We start from the raw sequence: 18,101 nt of genomic DNA, 5'->3' as shown, positions 1-18,101 counted from the left end.
TAGATCTGACGTCCGATGTGGTCATAAGTCATATTTAACAAAAAACAGCTCACAAAAAATAATTATATGCAAATACAAAAAACAAATTTATAAAGTAACAATGAAATATAATAATACAAATTAGCAACGGTAACGATGTTGTTTAAAGAAGTTTGTTTAGAATTATTTATAACCAGTATTTCGTTTTTAATTTAATTTTCTTCGACAAGTTAACATATAGTAGACAAATCGAGAACAATCGTGTAAGTTAGATGATTTAAAATACACGCGTTAAGCGAATTTAAATTCCAAAAAAACTTACAATAAAAAACATTATCTGATAAATTTATGAGGGCGACTTTGTTCAATGGGCCCACGCTTTTCTTTTTAGTCAAACAATTAAAAATGTTTAACATTGTTTAAAATTTTAGTTAATTTTCGGTTGTTTTCAAAGTAATTGACATTTTTTTAAATATATGCTACAATTGATTGGTAAACTGTTCATGTAGAAAATTAATTTTTTTAAATTTTTTTTTTGAAAAGCATGTTTTTAAACATGTTTTTTTTTTACATACGATTCATTTTGGAGCTTCAATTTCAATTGTACGACTTGAAATTTGTCTTCAGCCGTAGAATATCGCTTCTCTGTATTAAAAAAAGTTTTAAATGTATCTTTTTCTTTGACGATCTGTGCTTTATCGTACTCTGGTATGATGACATGAGTATTGAGAAATTGGAAAAATGTTCTGCTTAATCCGCTAACTTTATCACTATAGCAATTGTCGTTTTCTCCATATATATATTTAAGTAAGAAGAAATGAAATGGGTAACAATTCAAAATATTGAAAAATATAATATTATATTAAGAGAACAAAACTTGACGGAGTGCAATAATGATAGTATTATACTAGACTTGGCTTTATTAAGACTGAAATAGTTTTAAGATTAAAGTAACATGCAAAATTCTCATCACATCTAAATCATTATCCACATAATATTTCAATCCGTTTTATAAAACATTTGAAAATATTTCCGCCAATTTCGTGCGCATTCGTTCATGGATGAAACAGTAATTTACCTCCACAACAGCAGCTGTCGGCGTTTGTACACTCATAAGAGTCCACGCAACCGAAATCTTATCACACGTTGTCATGTTATCTGTGGCGGATGTCTGCAACAGCCATACCCCTTACACTACGTCCAGACGGTGCATTCGCGTAGTTCCGGCGGACTGGCTTGATGTCGCTGTTCCTGTACTGACGCACTGCACGGCGCATGCGTATGCCAATCCCCTGTTGGGTAGTATATACGTATACGTGTATGTTATGCGTACAATTATACACGTATATACGACGATAGCCGTGATCACGTCACCCGCCCGTATCCCGCCCGGACGGACTGTCTTGTAGTATAACGTCTATGCCAAAAGCTCCCAAACAAATTTCACTTTCCTACGCGACCCGCGGGTGTACCGACTACCGAAACCCGAAAGCTCGTTTGCCTCCAGTGGCAGTGCGTTTTCCGGTTGTCAAATTCCAGTTGAGATTCCAGAGGCGCGATAAACAATTTGCTTTCCCACAGTTTCGCTTCGGTTTTTGAATGTCAGACGGCGCGGCGTTGTACGATTAAGTTTTACCGATTTACGCTCATCACCATGATTGTTTGGTATATGAAAACCAATATTCTGCGTTCGCTGTAAATTATAAACACTACGTGACGTGACATTTTGTGAAACCGTAAGTGTCAAAATAACATTAACGTTAATTCATGTTTGTGCAATGTAAACGATAATTAATTTGTTTATAATATTGTGGTTAACATCAGTTTGTTACAATATTGTTCCGGTTAGTTGAAAGTTTCACTCTTATCGCTAATCATGGGCCCATTTAAAGTTAAGTGACGACCGTTTTAATTTTTAAGCAATTTCGGTATAAATGCACTTTACCTGGTACCCTTTTTTTTGCGATTTTTTTTTTTGTCAAGTCATAGTGTTTTTTTACGCTGATTTTGAATCTGAAATCAGAAATCCACAGTCTCTTCTAGTTCAAAAGTTACAGCATGTTTAAGTTACAGTTGCACAAGGCGTCGCGGTAAGTGTTGCGAGAGACACGCCACAGCGGACGGCACCTGTCAATACCGCGGCACAATACATTTAATGCAGCGACGTTCACCCAATTATTGTGTTTAGTTTAACATAACAAATAATTTGACTTAACTTTAAACCTGTGACCTCCTCCTATACTGTAGCCTGCAAACCTAGGATATTTTTAGTTTAGCGGAGCAAAATGATGGTGCTGAGCGAGCAAGTGCCAAAATACTCGGTATAGACAATATTTGCTAATTACTGTGTTGTGCTGCGGCATCAACAGGTGCGTAAAAAATACTATAAATTGACAAAAAATGAGTGCCTGGTAAAGTGCATTTGTTCTGCAATTTCTTGTATCAAGAATGTAAATTCTTGATGCGAGTAAAAGTTCTAACTTTTGTCTTACAATTAGTAAATTATCGAGAAAAATAATTTGTACTCTTTTTACTTTTGACCAGATCAATTATAAACGATCATTAAGTTTCAAGTAAGCTTCTCCATCTTTCCATGTTGAATGACAATTCAACTGACGCTTTAACATTCACCAACCGAATATCCTTCTCTACAGCATCTTTATATCTTGTTCACGGTTTACCTTATGACCTTATTTTAACATTTTAATATTTTATATTTGGATCTCTATACGTGACCAAAACTATACTATTCTTTTGGTTCTTATATATGTTACTATATTTTGTCTTCCTTGTAGCTGCCGAAAATGTTTTTTTAAAACCAATCTTTCAATTATCACTAGTGTTTTATTGTTACCTTTTGTCGTAATAATTCTTTCTAATAAAGGATTCAGTTAAATAATGGATATTATTTTATATTGGTACAAATTAAAAATAATTTGTATACAATTATAGTAACACATTGTTTATTTACCAGTAATATTGTTATGCATTATACTTATTAATTTGCATGTTATCCGTTATTTTTTTACAGAGTACACGAGGTTGAGTTTGATAATATCTAGTCTAGTATTATAATATGCAAGACTTTACAAATGACTCTAGCAGCCAGCGAGGTACGGTATCGCTGGCTTATCTTCGTCTGTCACAGGTATGTTATTATATTGCTATTTGAAGCATACAAGTATTACAATTACATTTTTGAAAATCACGTTAACATAACTTCCGTCGTGTAACCATTTTTGTCTTTTGATACTGTCTTAAACAATCCAATTTTTATTACTACTGAACAGTTAAAATTACTAGTATTTGAAGGTTGCCGATTCAAATAACAAAAAAAAAAGCCCTTATCATAGTAAAAAAACCAATAGCTGTCGCTGCTCTGCATCGAAGCTAATAATCAAAATGGGAATCCAAGTTAGGTTAGGTTTCTTTGGTTTTTCATTTTAAATTAGTGAAGTTAAATTTTTAGTACAAGGTAAATTATAGTTTTAGTTTTAAAAATAAAATTTGTATACTTATTGTAATTATTACACTTATACGTACTATTACGTTTTGTAATATTTTAGTAATAATATTTTTTTGTCTTAGCCATGATTTAAAAATTTTCAAAACAGTCAATTTAACTTTGTTATTTTAAAAAATAACTCTTAATGTTGAACAGTAACTTGATTTTTCTAACTCATTAGGTTTTAATAAAATCAGTTATTGCTACTGTTTTAATCTTATTAATCTTAATTGTAATCTTCTTAAAGTACCATACATAAGTACAATTTGATGAAGTTAAAGCATTTCAAATTTATGTAGTCTGTAGTGAACTTTCGGGTATAAATTGAAGTCTTAAAAATGTATGTGTAGTATCTTTTTGTTCCCCGAAAGCCTAAGACTACATAATATTGCTATTAGTCCATTTTAATATTGTTGATATTCATTTTTTCAGAGAATACAAAAATTTCTTGACGATATTACACCTTATCGAACACCCAGATGGGTCGCTGCACTAGGAATTATTGTTTTATTTATGTTAAGAATAGTATTGTGTCAGGTAATGTATAGTAATTTATATATTAATATGATTATTAATATTTGCGTTTATTTTAAATTTAAGTTTGTCAATAATGTTTTTTTATATGAATTTAGGGATGGTATATTGTTACGTATGCACTGGGTATATACCACTTAAATTTGTTCATTGCATTCCTTACTCCAAAGATTGATCCAGCTATGGAAGAATTTGACGGTAATCATTTTACCTTTAACTATAAATACTAATGCATATTATATTAGATGATTGAACAAGTCTCGTTCAAGTAAAACAAGTAAATTATTATCCCAAAAAAAGGAACTTTTTATTTTAAATTATAATCATTGTTTAATTGTAGTGTAACGTAGTAAAATATGTTTTTGTGCAATATCTTCATTGAAAATTTTATAAATACATTATTGTTTTGTTTTTAGACTTGTAACATATGCTTATGTGTATTTAAACGCTTATATTAAAGTATTTTAAGTGCCAAAGCGAGGTAATAACAAATAATATTTGTTAGTAATATAACATCTGGTTTTTTTCTTTCTTTATGGAAAAGATCTTTAGTTGAAAGATCTACTTCAAAAATATCAGTTGAATCAAAAGTTTTTCAGGCTTTAATAAATATAGTTATTAATATTTTAATATTACAATTTCTTTGTGCATTGCATAAACAATGGCCATTAGCTTGATTCTATTCATACTAACTTTAAACATTTGATAAGGTTAATCGTAATTACTGTTATTTAAACTAAGCTAGTATGGTATTCATGGTGTATTTTTTTTTAAGTGTATTGAATACTATTTTGTATCGTCCTATTCAACAAGTAAAATAATCTACTATTTGTCCTTTGTTTTAATTGCTTACTCATAGGTACCTTAAGGTTCTCATTAGGGTCCTTATTATTCCTTATTTTTATTAATTATTTGCTATTCCTTTTTTGACGATAATATAATTTATGTATTATGTGATGATGACACAAAAATTCTTGTGTATTTGAACATAATATTATAATAGCTGATATTATGTTTTTTTTTATAATTGTATTAATATTATTGTAGCATGTTATATTTTAAGTTTTGTATTTACTGGCTTGTTTTAATCTTATTTCTTGTGTAGCTGTTTGTGAATTATAAAATAAAATATTGTTCATAGATGACTCGGGTCCATCCTTACCAACGCATGCAAATGAAGAGTTCCGGCCATTTATTCGTCGGCTACCAGAATTCAAATTTTGGTACTCGATAATGAAGTCGACGATAATATCTATAATTGCGACATTTTTTCAATTCACCGACGTTCCTGTATTCTGGCCCATATTAGTTTTGTACTTCATCGTTCTGTTTTGCATAACTATGAAACGTCAAATAATGGTATACATATTTTTCTATTTGTTATACTTAAATGGTTTTTTATTTTTCAATTTAAATCAATATTTATATGTTTTGTTTTGCAGCATATGATTCGATACAGATACTTGCCATTCACCCACAGTAAACCCAAGTATCAAGGTCATGATGATAGTGGAAAGGTGATTAGAGCTAAATGATTTTTAAATGGTGAGGAGGAGGGTCTAGGGGAATTTTTTAAAACCAAACTTGTACTTATTAAATACAGTAAATAATATAAGGTTAATTATTCTTGTTTCAGATACCACTTCTGCCAGAATCGTTGGTACCGGTTATCAACCAAACTGTATCATAATCAGATTTGTTTGATATTACAATGTTTATTTATTATTTTTGTTTTTTATTGTATCCAAAAATATTATATTATTAATCATTTTGAATTAAAGCTAAAGTATGGTTTATTTTATTTTAAAACATAGCTTTTATATATGTTTATATATATAAATTAAAGAGCACAAATATTATTTGTTCAACCGATTTAGTAGAAATAATAGTGTAAATCGTATGATTGTAGATGTTTAAAACTTATACTTGTCTTTTTTTTACACTTTATTTGTAATAATTGTATAGATTATAAAAATTAAACCGATTTCACATTTGACTATGATATTAACTGTTAACATAAAAACAGATGTGTGTACAAAATATGCTTTCTGTGATACAAAATCATGATTCTTGGGATGCTATAGTAAAAGATTTAATATATGAATTAGGATATTAGGGACAGAGGTCTCTTAAAGATCTTAAGGTGTAGTAAATAAGTAGAAAAATAAATCACACTCTTTGGAGATTTCAAAACGCATTACTTTGTTTTTATCTCAAACCTTATGTATTTGCATTAATTCATTTTTTTAAATGTTTGATATTTTTCTTTTATTTACTTACAATATCTTTGTTGATCGATGTTTCATAAATAAATGCATTTAACTATGTATTATACAAATCAATTATGTTGTAAAAGAAAAATTAAACTTTTATTGGTTATTACATAATTTATCAACAGGAGATCAATATATCCATAATAGCAATAAATTTGTGAGTGACTTGAAGTATGAAACAAAGAATGGTTCCTAGAATTATAAGATGGCACCTTGATTGATATCTCTCCATAAGACCATTTACTAATGTATAAATGAAAGAGTTATCCAAAAGGGTAAAGAGATTAGAAATGAGTCATACTGCAATTTATAACAGTTTTAGATGGGTTTAATAGTAAAAGATATTTTTATCAGATTAAGATCATCAGCAAATAAAGATGGTTGACAAATTTTAAATCTGCTTGGAATATTATTACAAAATATCTCCTCTTTTCTTTTCTAGGAAAAAGAACTAAAGATGTTTCTGTTAATTTAACTGGAACCGCCTTAAAGGAAGGTGTGAACATATTTAATTTTTGGTTTTATAAAGTATAAAAATATATAATTTTTATCAGGTATGATTTCACTCTCAGCTCCACATCAAAGCTAATAGTTTTAACCCTTCACTGCATGATTTTTTTTAACCATATGCTATAAATGTACTTAATACTACTTAAAAAAATAAAACATTTTTTTTTTTTGAGTTTTGGTTTCATGGAAAACGCTTATTAAAGAATTGTACCAAATATGGAACATTGTGCATCAAAGATGTATAGCTTGAGCAGATATAAACAATAAATACAATTGTTTCATCTATGGAACATTGTGCAGTGAAGGGTTAAATGGTTAAATACAGTTCTTTGTTTTTGGAATTTGAGCATTGATTAATTTTTTTTTATTGTTTGTGTTTTGTTTTTAATATACAATAAATGTATTAATCAATGTAATATGAATAAATATATTTAATGATGTATATCAATATTCTTTATGTTTATAAAGATAATTTAATTTTTCCCTTTGTTTATAGTTACTCTAATTATCCTAACATAGTACTATTTGAATTCCAAATGTATTTATTAGACAATTTAATAATTATATGTGTTCAATATAAAGATTAACTTTATGAAATGGGATATCACAAAATGAAAATGGTGTAATTATTTTAAATAGACTTCGTCAGGAATTGAAATCAAACGAGGGACATTTAAACATCTAAAAAATTTAGAATATAAGTAATAATGTGCACGTGTATTGTTAAAATATGTTTAAAAAATGTGTTTTTATACTTAACGCAAAAAAAAAACTAAGATTACTCATGTTGGTACTCTTTTTTTCGATTTATCAAGATTCCTTCTAAATAACAAGGCATTTGTTTAACTCTATTTACGGAATTATAAACACACTTATAATTTTAATTCTAGCTAAATGTGTAGTTTAATGTTTTTTTTTTATCATTTTCCTTTGTCACGGTATAACATATTGACATTTATTAATCATATTAAAAACAAATCACCAGGGATACGGTACACCTGACATTATTGTACTTACTAATTACTAAAATTATGGGTACCTATTCGCATTGGCGGAGATTAGGGGAGGGGAGGCTTAAGATTCTAAAAACCTTTAAAAATCCTTAAAATTTTAATTTACAGAAATAGCTAAAATTTGTAAACTCGTATATTAATATATCGAAGAGGAGTCTAATTTTATTGATGAATTTTTTTTTAAGTAGATTTATACCGAGGAGTCTAAGTTTATATTAAATTTGATTCAACTTTTATAAGTCATTCAGGCTCTGTTTTTGAGCCAAGCATTTGTTTTTACATGTAACAGTGGGTTCCTAAGAATACTCGAATATTTGTAGAGGCCTCTTAATAATATCAAGGTGAATTTTGTTCGTTTACTGTAAATATGGTCTATGTACTTATACATACATTATGATATGCCTTGTGGCCTTTCCCTACCCGAAACTTATAACTATTAGAAGACGGTTGTCCAAATTATTCGTTTATTTATTTGCCCAACCCTAATCGTATCCACCCTAATACTAAAAATACAACTTTAAGCACATTTTTGACAATGATTTTACATAATATATATCTTTAGATACCATCGAAGTGTTTATTTGAAAGTGATTCTATCAATACATATATTATAATGACTATTGACTCATAAACATTAATCAGTTTTTACTTTTTACATGTAACCATTCAAATAACATTTTTAAATCTAGTTAACATTGCTGTACTGTACAAAAGCCAATGATACGTTTTGTATCATTTGATAATGTAAAAAACATAAGACAAATAACTGTTAGCATCACACATTTTACAATTTTTACGTTAGGAGAACTGTTGTCTTTTGCAAATTTTACAGGAACAATCTTTGAAAGCTATTATTGTGAACAAGAAATGTCTTTGGTTTAATAAATGTCCTCTAACATAAAATCTATGAATTTCAAAGGGTTTTATTATTCGTTAAAAACGTACAGAAGATCAGGTGTTAATATTGTAATAATATAATGTACAAAACTCAATTTCCAATATATATGCATTAGTAACACCTGCGTGCACAAAGCCACAATTTATTTGATGTATTTGTTCCAAGTTACTCATCTTAATCAAATATAACACAGAAAAACAATTTTTTCTATACTATAAAAAATGTATTTAATATTTTGTTGTACATTTTTTGGCAACGTAGACACAGTCTTGTTACTGTTTTGGTAGACGCTTCAAAAACTAATGTTCTCGCTGTTTCACAAATTGAATTCGTGTATATAAAGTAGTAACAGAAGACAATTTGTCTCTCAGGTATTAGTTGTTACCAAATAATTACTGTTAAACTTATTATATATTGTATTCCGTAATAAAAAAAAAATTGTAAATTTCAGTGAATAGTTTTTCAGGTTAAGACCATCCTAACTTGAAAGGTTAGGTTAGGCACCTAAAACCGTTAGGTACTCAGTAAATATAAGGTAATGAGTAAAACAATTGTGTATATGTGTAGAATTGTGTATACTAATATAATTATTAGTATTTATTCAAAAATATCTCTACAGAGTACAGACTTCAATGGTTGTTACAATGTTGAAGTGCTTGTATTTAGTGTCGTTGTTGTTGGTAGTGGCAAATGCAGAAAAACCTCAGTTGTTTGGCTCAAAAACTCCATACCAATTTATTTCCTCGAAAGAAATGCAACTACCAATCGGCGAGTATGCTAATGGTTAAGCAATAAAAAAAATAATGTGTCAAGTATAACAAATTTGACTAAAAGGTCATTTTCAGTTTTTCAATACTTTGTTTAATGGAGTGTAAATTACATTTATAGGATTTTCTCAAAGAAGAGCTTAATATTTAATACCATGTAGTTTTTTTTGCTAAATCGTTTATTGCAACAAGTTTCTAAGCTTGCTTAACGCATAAACCATTTAACATTTTGTAAAAGATTCAATGAATGTCTATCCATAATGTATAATACACCTACGTTAATTAGTAAACATTTGTAGAACTAGATCCATTTTGTAGCTTACTCGAAATTTGTATCAAATTAATTGTTCTACATTTTGTAAAAAACCTATGGTAGACTATGAAAAAAACTTGGCTTGGGAAATACAATTTTAACAACCCAAAGTTCCTAACTTATTTAGAGTAAATCTCATGTGTTTTTCAGTAAAATCATTCTATTAAAATAGTTATGTCTTTTAGAACAAACATATGATAATTTAAATTTTTGTGTTGCTAAATTTTAATTTGAAGACAAAAATAAAAACTTTGAATGTCACCGGAAAAAAATTGAAATAATGTGCAACTCTTAACAACATGCTAACGATTAGTATATTTTCCGTGCAAACTATAGTACCAAAAAAAAAAACATTATTTTTTGTATGATATACCAGTTAATAATAAAAATTATCTAATTTTTAAGACATTTTTTCTCCGTTGCTTTATTTAGAAGTTAGAACTTGTAGTTTTTATCCACAAATTATTCTTTAGTAACCCGAAAACTTGACTTAGCATATTTTTTTGATCTAAAATACTGAAATTAATACAATTAACTTATTTAAAATTAGCAAAAAATGTTAGTGTTTCATTTATGTACACAGGCTATACACCAGTTAAGCTTTTTATGCAACTTCGTCACGGAACGTGCTCTGTGTCGGAACGGTATTTTCCAAGTATGATAAATAAACTTGATTTATTCCGAAAACAAATTGATAGAGACAATGTGAAAATGGAAAAATCAGATATCGATGCCATTCTGGCGTGGGAAGCAAAACCCGGTTTTGTCGAATGCCCATTGATTCCCGAAGGCAATCGCCAAGTAGTAGAATTCACAAGAAGGTTAAAGCATACTCTCCCAGAGTTATTTAATTATGATTATACATGTGCCAACTATCAGGTATAATTAATATATACAGTGTAGAGTATTGAAACATTTAATATGGGTATAATTTCTAGGTATTATCATTGGAAGAAAACCGTTGCGAGACAAGTGGCCAATTATTTTTAGAAACCATGTTTAATACAACAGAAAAAATTCTTAAATGCGACAATAACCCAGTTTTGTTTAAGGTACGTTAAACACTGCTCTATAATCATAGCTTACATTGCTCTATAATGTTGACGAATTATGCGGTGTTTTTTAGACGGGTGATTTAAAAAAAAAAGATCCGGAATTTAAATTGCATGAACAACAACTAAACGTCCAAATAGAAGCTTGGAAAACTAGTCACTTTATCAATAATGTTGCAAGAAGGGTTGAAAATAAATTGGGTCTTGGACACGGAAAGGTTGATTTCGGTAAGTTTATATATGTATATATATTATGCAAATGTATTGTAAGTACTCAACGTTTATGTTATTTTCTGTTAGACATTTTAGAGGCTGCGCTTGAGTCGTGTTGCTGGGGAACAGCGTTTCATCCAGAAAATAATTCACCGTGGTGCTCAATATTTTCCGAAAGAGATCATGAAGTAATACCATTTTTATACCTTACATAGGTAACTCATAAGATTGAAGTTTGATTTCATGGATATTTTTGCAGATTATTTTACACGCCGATAATATGTTTTATTGGTATTATGTTGGTTATGGAAATACGTTTAACGTGAAACTCGGCTGCGGTGTAACGCAACAGCTCGTCGACTACTTCAAGTATAATAATATGCATTTTTATTAACACCGGTTTATTTTAGGAGGAAGGATAAAGGGATAGTCATAAGACATGTCCAATGTTTTTCATTCGAGGATTATAATAATTATGTGTATTTTTAATTTACAGACAAAGCTCCGGACAAAAAGCTATAATACACATGGCACTTAGGTCCAACATATTTACCATGTACACCGTGTTGGGCTTAGGAAAACAATCAGAGCCCTTAAAGGCTGACAACTATAAAGGTATGGACGAAATGAAATGGACGACTTCGCGTGTCATTCCATTCGGTGCAAACTTTATGGCTGTCTTATTTGAAAAAAAAGGAGATGTAAATGAATACGAAGACTTATTAGTAGCATTTTATTTCAACGAAAATCTTACCATTATCCAATTGAACAATGGTACAACCTGTGAATATTGTCAGTTGTCCGAAGTCATTGTCAAGTTGCAAACGTATCTAAATGTTAACGAGTGCTCTAAATTCAATGAACTATAGGTACTAACTATGGAAACCTAGGTACCCAAAATAAAATCACAATAATTAATTAATATTTGTTTTAATTTTTAACTGTCATTATAATTGCACATACTATTTTAAATTAATCATATTTGCACAAAATTAAAATTGCTTATGAATACCAATTTATTTCAATAAAAGTATTTGTTTGCTTCAAATATTTAGTATTATGTTTTAATTTGTATTATATTACCAATTTATACAGAGTATTAACAAAGTTATAGCATTTTGAAAAAAAAATTTAAAGTTCAATTTCACCATCGATAAGTGTAGTATTAACTAATATATCAATTTAAAAAAAAACAGCACAGTGGATTAGGACAACAGAAGTCGCAGCAATAGTCCTTTAAAAATATCAAATAGGAATATTTATAGAATTATTCGTTTTTTAATTTATATTTATACTTCTTTGTATTATGCTTGTTTAAGTAAAAGAAACCGAAGACAGTATTACTAAAGTTTTAGTAATTGGACATTTAATATTTGAGTTTTGTTTGAAATATTTTGCAAGGCTTAATTACTATCATCATTCAATCCTGGGTAAACGAAAATAGACACCAACATTATATATGTTACAACTATAGGCTGTAATTTGTCTAGGATCCAAAAGTGTTATACCATTACATTACATACAACTTCATATTGTGTACCAAGATTTGTATTTATATATGGCAGTTGGGCACAAAAATACACCAAGGCTCAATTTTATTTGTATTCAATAAAAATAATAATTTAAAAAAAATTATATTTTAGTAACAAATATATCAAAATTATAGAATATAATTAAAAATAATTCTATAAAATATAGAATGAAGTATGAAAAAATAGTAAATTGTGCTGCTGTGGCTTTGGTCTAGAAAGGCCAATCTCAAATTTTGGTCAAAATGAGTTAGAATACCCATTATATACATCATTAAACGCTCTATCCAGTACAACAAAAATCATAGTTCTAAGTTTATTATTTAAAAAATTATAATAATTAAGAGTGTATAAAAACTTATGCAAAATGAAAACTTTAAAGCTTATTTACCAAACTTTTCAAAAAGTGACATTGGTCCTTCTTCACCAAGCCACATTAATTACAATATAAATAATTCTTTCTTACCATACATTTTGATAATTTATGAAACTTTTTACTTAACATAACAAAGAAATACTAAACATTTTATCTGTTAATGGATATATATATTTTAAATATATCTAAGCTTTTCACAATGTTTTACAAAATTGTTTTTTTTTTAAATTATTTATTTATATTTTATAATACATTATACATTTTACTTATTTATATGTCAATATTAAATGTTTTTAATAATACATCATTTAGACAAATTATATGATTATAAGCAGTTAACATATGTGATGAATCAATAACTTGCCATATGTTTTTTTCATAACTATATTTTTCACAAAAAACTCCTTCAGGTTCTACACTATCTTTATTCACTAATCCATGATTTTTTCCCACAACATATAAATCGTTTTTAATGGTAACAGCGCCTGCATTTTAAAATAATGTGTTATGAATATATTGTATAATCAGATATTCTTAAACCTTGTTTTCAGTTACTTGCAAGCAGTTTTTTATTGATCATGTCAGGAAGTCTTTTCCATTTAAGATCTTTTAAGTTTATTTTATAAGCACATTTGGCTAATGCAGAAGTACAACCACCAAGTAAATAAAAATCATTTTCTCCACTTGTAATGCCTATTGAAACAGTATGGCAAGGCATAGAATTTAATTGTGTCCAATGTTTTTCTTGTATATTATAGCAGTATACACTATTATGCATTTTGCCTTTTTCATCCATACCACCAAACTTCATAGAACAAAAAATACATTTAAATAAATATGAAGCATTATTCTTTTAATTTTAGGAGCTATGATTACTGGCTGGTGGGTTCGTTGTACCGGATGGTTGATTAACTATGACCCAGTCAATATTTCAGAAAATAGACTTTTTTTAATTATATATTTTTTTACTTAATATATATAGTTTGTTCAACCTTAATATATTGTTAAAAATTAATATAACCCCATCCTTTGTGGCAAAACCTTGTTTTTTAAGGTATATATTAAATATGAATAACTTTTGATATTAAGAAAAATTTGCTGATAATTTTGACTGGTCGATAACCAGTTTTGGATTATTACTTTTAAAATTAATATTACTATTACCATTCCATCCAATCCTAAATTTTAAACTTTAATAACTGAACATAATTATCCAAAACTGGTTATTGACCAGTCAACATTTTTAACAGAGTATTTTTTACTTAAAAAGTTTATAAAATATATAACATTACCATTAAAAGCTCAAATTCATAAGGTTTAAAAATATATTAAAATTGGGCAAACTACTAACTGTAAAAGTATATTAAGAATTATTTAAAAGTCTTATATCTTCTGTTAATTGACTAGGTCGTAGTTAACCAATCATTCGGTAAAGGGTTTTTTTTGTGTAGGTAGGAATCACGTGCTGTAGGGGACAAAAATAATAGGGTATATTGTCATTTACACTTTTCGCTTCCCAACTCTTAAGGTTTTAACTATTACATTCTATATAAGTATATAAAAATACTATTTTATACTTACAACATATAAACAAGAGTTGTGATTTATAGCACTGCAAAATACCCGGCGGGCGGGCATAGGCTCTTTAATTACAGACCATACTTTCGAACAAGTGTCATAATATTCTATTGAGCTGATTATGGAATTGTCTTCGGGTGCCTTACCTCCTACCTTTGCAGTAAAATAATCACGTATAAAATATATTTTTCATTATATTGCATATTATAATATAATATTAGTATATCTCAAGTACATAGATTTTCAAATAACCTAAATTGATACGTACAACATATATATACTTTCCTTGAGTGCTAACAGCAAACCCCATTCTTAATATTCGCAAAGGCGCAGTAGGTACCCACATTTTTGATATAGAAGTAAGATCAAGTTCATCTACACTATTACTCCACTTCCCTAATTTATCAGAACCACAAATCGCAAGCATAATTCCATTTTCCGAAACGACCAATTTTGTTTTAGGACGGCGTGGACAAAAAAATGAATAATCACATGTCTTCCAATTAAGATCTTGGCGCTTTATATCCATATACATTACACATGAATCATCATCGCTGGATAGACCATTAATTGCAAAAATTATCTGAAAACAATTATTTAATATATTATTATCCACTAAAAAACTAGACTATAGATATCTCCCTAAGCAACAATTTATTTTAAAATAATGATAATTTTTAATGCCGTAAAAATATTTTGGCAGGAAATCATATACTAGTAACACAAAATATGATTTAAACAAATATTTCCTTAACATTATAAAACAATTCTAATATTTATGAAGTATTATTGAAACATTTGTGTAATAAAATATAAATAATTGATTTCTTGCCAAAATATTTGTGTTAAAAATTGAGGTAATAATAATAGTTATTATAAAATATTTTGATTTAAATATCTATTTTTGCTTTGTGGATGCTATTAATAAGCTTAATAAGAATATTTATTTACATTTGGTTTATAAGAATGAGGTGTCCTAATTGTTGCTTTTATTATATTTTTGTCAACATCGGTAGATATAATTCTTTTCATAAAATCCATTAAACCTAGAAATATAAAGTTGATATTTAATATGAAAATAATTTAAAATATAAATTATAAAGAGATCCAATATATATATATATACACATGTTAGAAGGATTAGCATATGTGTAAGTTCTTACAGTCATTTTGACTTTTCAGTAAAGCATTTTCGCATATCCTTAGTAATGCTTCTTTCGAAAATAAAGGTATCCTCAAATAACTCAGTAAGTTTTCTAAATATTTACTTCGTTCATATATATCATATTTTATCCATGCAATAATGAAATCAAAAATCTAAAATAAACATTAACATCATAAAACCAAAATCATATACATCTTATTAAATAAATTATTAAGTATTAATGTGCTGCTAAGAAATTCGCTACTGTGTGTTTCATTAATTGTATACATCTATAATTTTTACTTTCTTGAACACCAGCTTTATTTTAATGAAACTAGAACTAAATGACCATCTATCAACATTCCCAAGAAAAATATCTTACTTTGCCATTTTTTTTTTTTAGATATTTTTTACTTTTCTTAAGAAATATTGAGATATGACGTTTTTTGTTGGGCATGTTGATTTATTCTACATGTATTTTAAAGTAATTAAAATATTTTTTTCAGTTTTGCTAAAATACCTTTTCTTCAAATTCAACTTGTAAATGATCATTTGATATGATGTCGACAACATCACTAAAATCAAATTCATATAGTTTTTTAATTTCAGCTTCAGTTTCCATAATTGTTCTACGAATAAATCATTTGGAATAAATTAAAATTTTTTCAAACATAATCTAATTTTGAAGAACACTTGCCTAAAATTTTCTAAACAATACAAGAAACTATAATTGTACAGCCCTTTTTGCGATGTAGGTTCTGCACATCTCATTATGTTAATACAATTATTGATATTTATATTTTTTTTAACATAATCGTAACATAAATCCTTTGCATAGTTAAATTGAAAGTATTCAGAAGCTCTAATTAGTTTCTAAAATTCAAATAAACCATCAAATTATTATGTCGAATATTTACGTATAATATAATAACTGTTAGGTAATATATCATGGTAACTGTATCTAGGTACTTCAATATTATTGTCTTGAATATCCAACTGAAAAGTATATGCACAAGTTACAATTGACTTCAAAATATCAGACTCAATTTCTTTTATAGGAATACTTTTATTTATCCTCTCTTTAAAGTCACCATTGAACATTCTTAATAGCATAGGGCTTGCGGATGCTAAAATTGCTTTGTGTGCTTGTATCTGAACATCATTATCACTTATTAAAATAACGTCACAAAGGGTTTGTGTTCTGTAAATAATTCATCTGTATTACTCATAAATAAAAATGATGTTATTGTTATTGAGATTCCTCAATATATTTAAAAAGAAAGACAACCGTCTTAAACACTATGGGTTAAAAAGAACGCTTAATGTGTGTTAAATATAACTTACTGGAAGAAACCGTACAAGTTTTTATAATGTTCAGCTATAATCATCATAGTTTTAATTGGTATGTTGTAATTAGGGCAATTTGCAAGCATGTTGGACATTTTTGTTTCTCTAAAATATACTCTGCTCTAAAATAAATTTTATACATAAGTGAATAAGCTAGAGAGATGGCGGATTTCCTTTCTCTGTATATCAAACAACGTGCAGTATCTGTAGAAATTTAAATATATATATTTGCTGCGATGTGAAAACAGATTTGAATTCCTCAGAATCTGTTCTAAGGGACAAGCTTGACCCTGTTTTTTCATTCATATTTTGTATAGAATACCGGGCAATTTAATGTACACAATTTTAAAAAATGGGCAAGCTGCCCCGTAGAAGAAATTATGGAAAACTCGACTATGTCGAGGATTCCTCATCAAATCAGCAGATCGATCGGTGCACAGGAAAAAAAATTACATCTAAATTTCTATACTACGCATTAGAAGGACTGAGAGAGGAAATACCTATTTTTCAATAAAAAATAAAAACTATTAAACAAATTAACATACCTACCAAATAGTATATAAAGTAGACACGATAAAAAAAATAGGTTTTTACTGCTATTTAAAGAGCTAAAGCAAATATTATGACCGAAGCTTAAAACTAAGAACACCCTATTAATCAAATGGTCAGAAACTAACTAGAATCAATAAAGACAAGTAATAAAACACAAAGAAATCAGATTTTAGAATCAAATTTGTAGTGAACAAAGAGTTCGGATGAACAAATTATAGCCTGAGAGTTTCAACCTAATTATAAGTTTAAAATATTATCTGTAGCGGCTGCCGGCTATTGGCTATACAGTACCATAGATATATATAATAAACTATATTGCTAGCTGTACATGCCACCAATAGAGAAGATTGAAGCAGCCACTTTCCGCCATCTTGGTGGGAATTAGAACCTTATCACACGAGAATTATTTATGTTTATAACAATCACATCTGTATAAAATATTGATATAATAATATATACAGATATATATTATATGTATTGATAACACACCTAAATCCCACCACAATGGCGGACCGTCG

At 28.1% G+C, this 18,101-nt stretch overlaps 2 protein-coding genes across 7 annotated transcripts; both read left to right on the top strand.

Moving 5' to 3' along the window:
- Window positions 1-1,374: 1,374 nt before the first annotated feature.
- Window positions 1,375-6,215, top strand: LOC126834257 (protein RER1). Of its 2 annotated transcripts, none has more exons than XM_050566043.1 (7): window positions 1,375-1,715; window positions 3,011-3,127; window positions 3,917-4,021; window positions 4,117-4,216; window positions 5,160-5,377; window positions 5,461-5,535; window positions 5,655-6,215. In XM_050566043.1, the coding sequence occupies exons 2-7, from the start codon at window positions 3,056-3,058 to the stop codon at window positions 5,706-5,708; spliced, it is 624 nt and encodes a 207-aa protein (XP_050422000.1). In that variant the 5' UTR covers window positions 1,375-1,715; window positions 3,011-3,055; the 3' UTR covers window positions 5,709-6,215. The 2 variants fall into 2 exon arrangements, with proteins under 2 accessions (XP_050422000.1, XP_050422001.1); XM_050566044.1 differs by having other exon boundaries at window positions 1,378-1,715; window positions 5,461-5,563.
- Window positions 6,216-8,968: 2,753 nt separating this feature from the next.
- Window positions 8,969-12,082, top strand: LOC126834418 (multiple inositol polyphosphate phosphatase 1-like). 5 transcript variants are annotated; one of them, XM_050566321.1, is made up of 9 exons: window positions 8,969-9,083; window positions 9,171-9,247; window positions 9,332-9,480; window positions 10,376-10,671; window positions 10,731-10,844; window positions 10,919-11,072; window positions 11,145-11,245; window positions 11,317-11,426; window positions 11,554-12,082. In XM_050566321.1, exons 3-9 carry the CDS (start codon window positions 9,345-9,347, stop codon window positions 11,924-11,926), a joined length of 1,284 nt encoding a protein of 427 aa, XP_050422278.1. In that variant the 5' UTR covers window positions 8,969-9,083; window positions 9,171-9,247; window positions 9,332-9,344; the 3' UTR covers window positions 11,927-12,082. The 5 variants fall into 5 exon arrangements, with proteins under 5 accessions (XP_050422278.1, XP_050422277.1, XP_050422281.1 ...); XM_050566320.1 differs by having other exon boundaries at window positions 9,164-9,247; XM_050566324.1 differs by lacking the exon at window positions 9,332-9,480.
- The last annotated feature ends 6,019 nt before the right edge of the window (window positions 12,083-18,101 follow it).

This window comes from Adelges cooleyi, unplaced genomic scaffold (genome assembly GCF_023614345.1).
Source record: "Adelges cooleyi isolate 19-005CV unplaced genomic scaffold, UGA_ACOO_1.1 ACOO_flye_CR_arks_rails_tigmint_CR_PRNA_21, whole genome shotgun sequence".
NCBI classification, from domain to species: Eukaryota; Metazoa; Arthropoda; class Insecta; order Hemiptera; family Adelgidae; genus Adelges; species Adelges cooleyi.
The sequence above is the reverse complement of the archived record's forward strand: the minus strand, read 5'-3'. Positions and strand labels throughout refer to the sequence as shown.

What these genes read in the sequence shown, in the direction of transcription:
- LOC126834257 (XM_050566043.1), top strand. Translation starts at nt 3,056, where the DNA reads ATGCAAGACTTTACAAATGACTCTAGCAGCCAGCGAGGTACGGTATCG. An exon ending in CTTATCTTCGTCTGTCACAG is followed by an intron (nt 3,128 to 3,916) that starts GTATGTTATTAT and finishes TCATTTTTTCAG; the next exon opens with AGAATACAAAAATTTCTTGA. An exon ending in GTCATGATGATAGTGGAAAG is followed by an intron (nt 5,536 to 5,654) that starts GTGATTAGAGCT and finishes TTCTTGTTTCAG; the next exon opens with ATACCACTTCTGCCAGAATC.
- LOC126834418 (XM_050566321.1), top strand. Translation starts at nt 9,345, where the DNA reads ATGGTTGTTACAATGTTGAAGTGCTTGTATTTAGTGTCGTTGTTGTTG. An exon ending in ATACATGTGCCAACTATCAG is followed by an intron (nt 10,672 to 10,730) that starts GTATAATTAATA and finishes TATAATTTCTAG; the next exon opens with GTATTATCATTGGAAGAAAA. An exon ending in CAGCTCGTCGACTACTTCAA is followed by an intron (nt 11,427 to 11,553) that starts GTATAATAATAT and finishes TTTAATTTACAG; the next exon opens with ACAAAGCTCCGGACAAAAAG.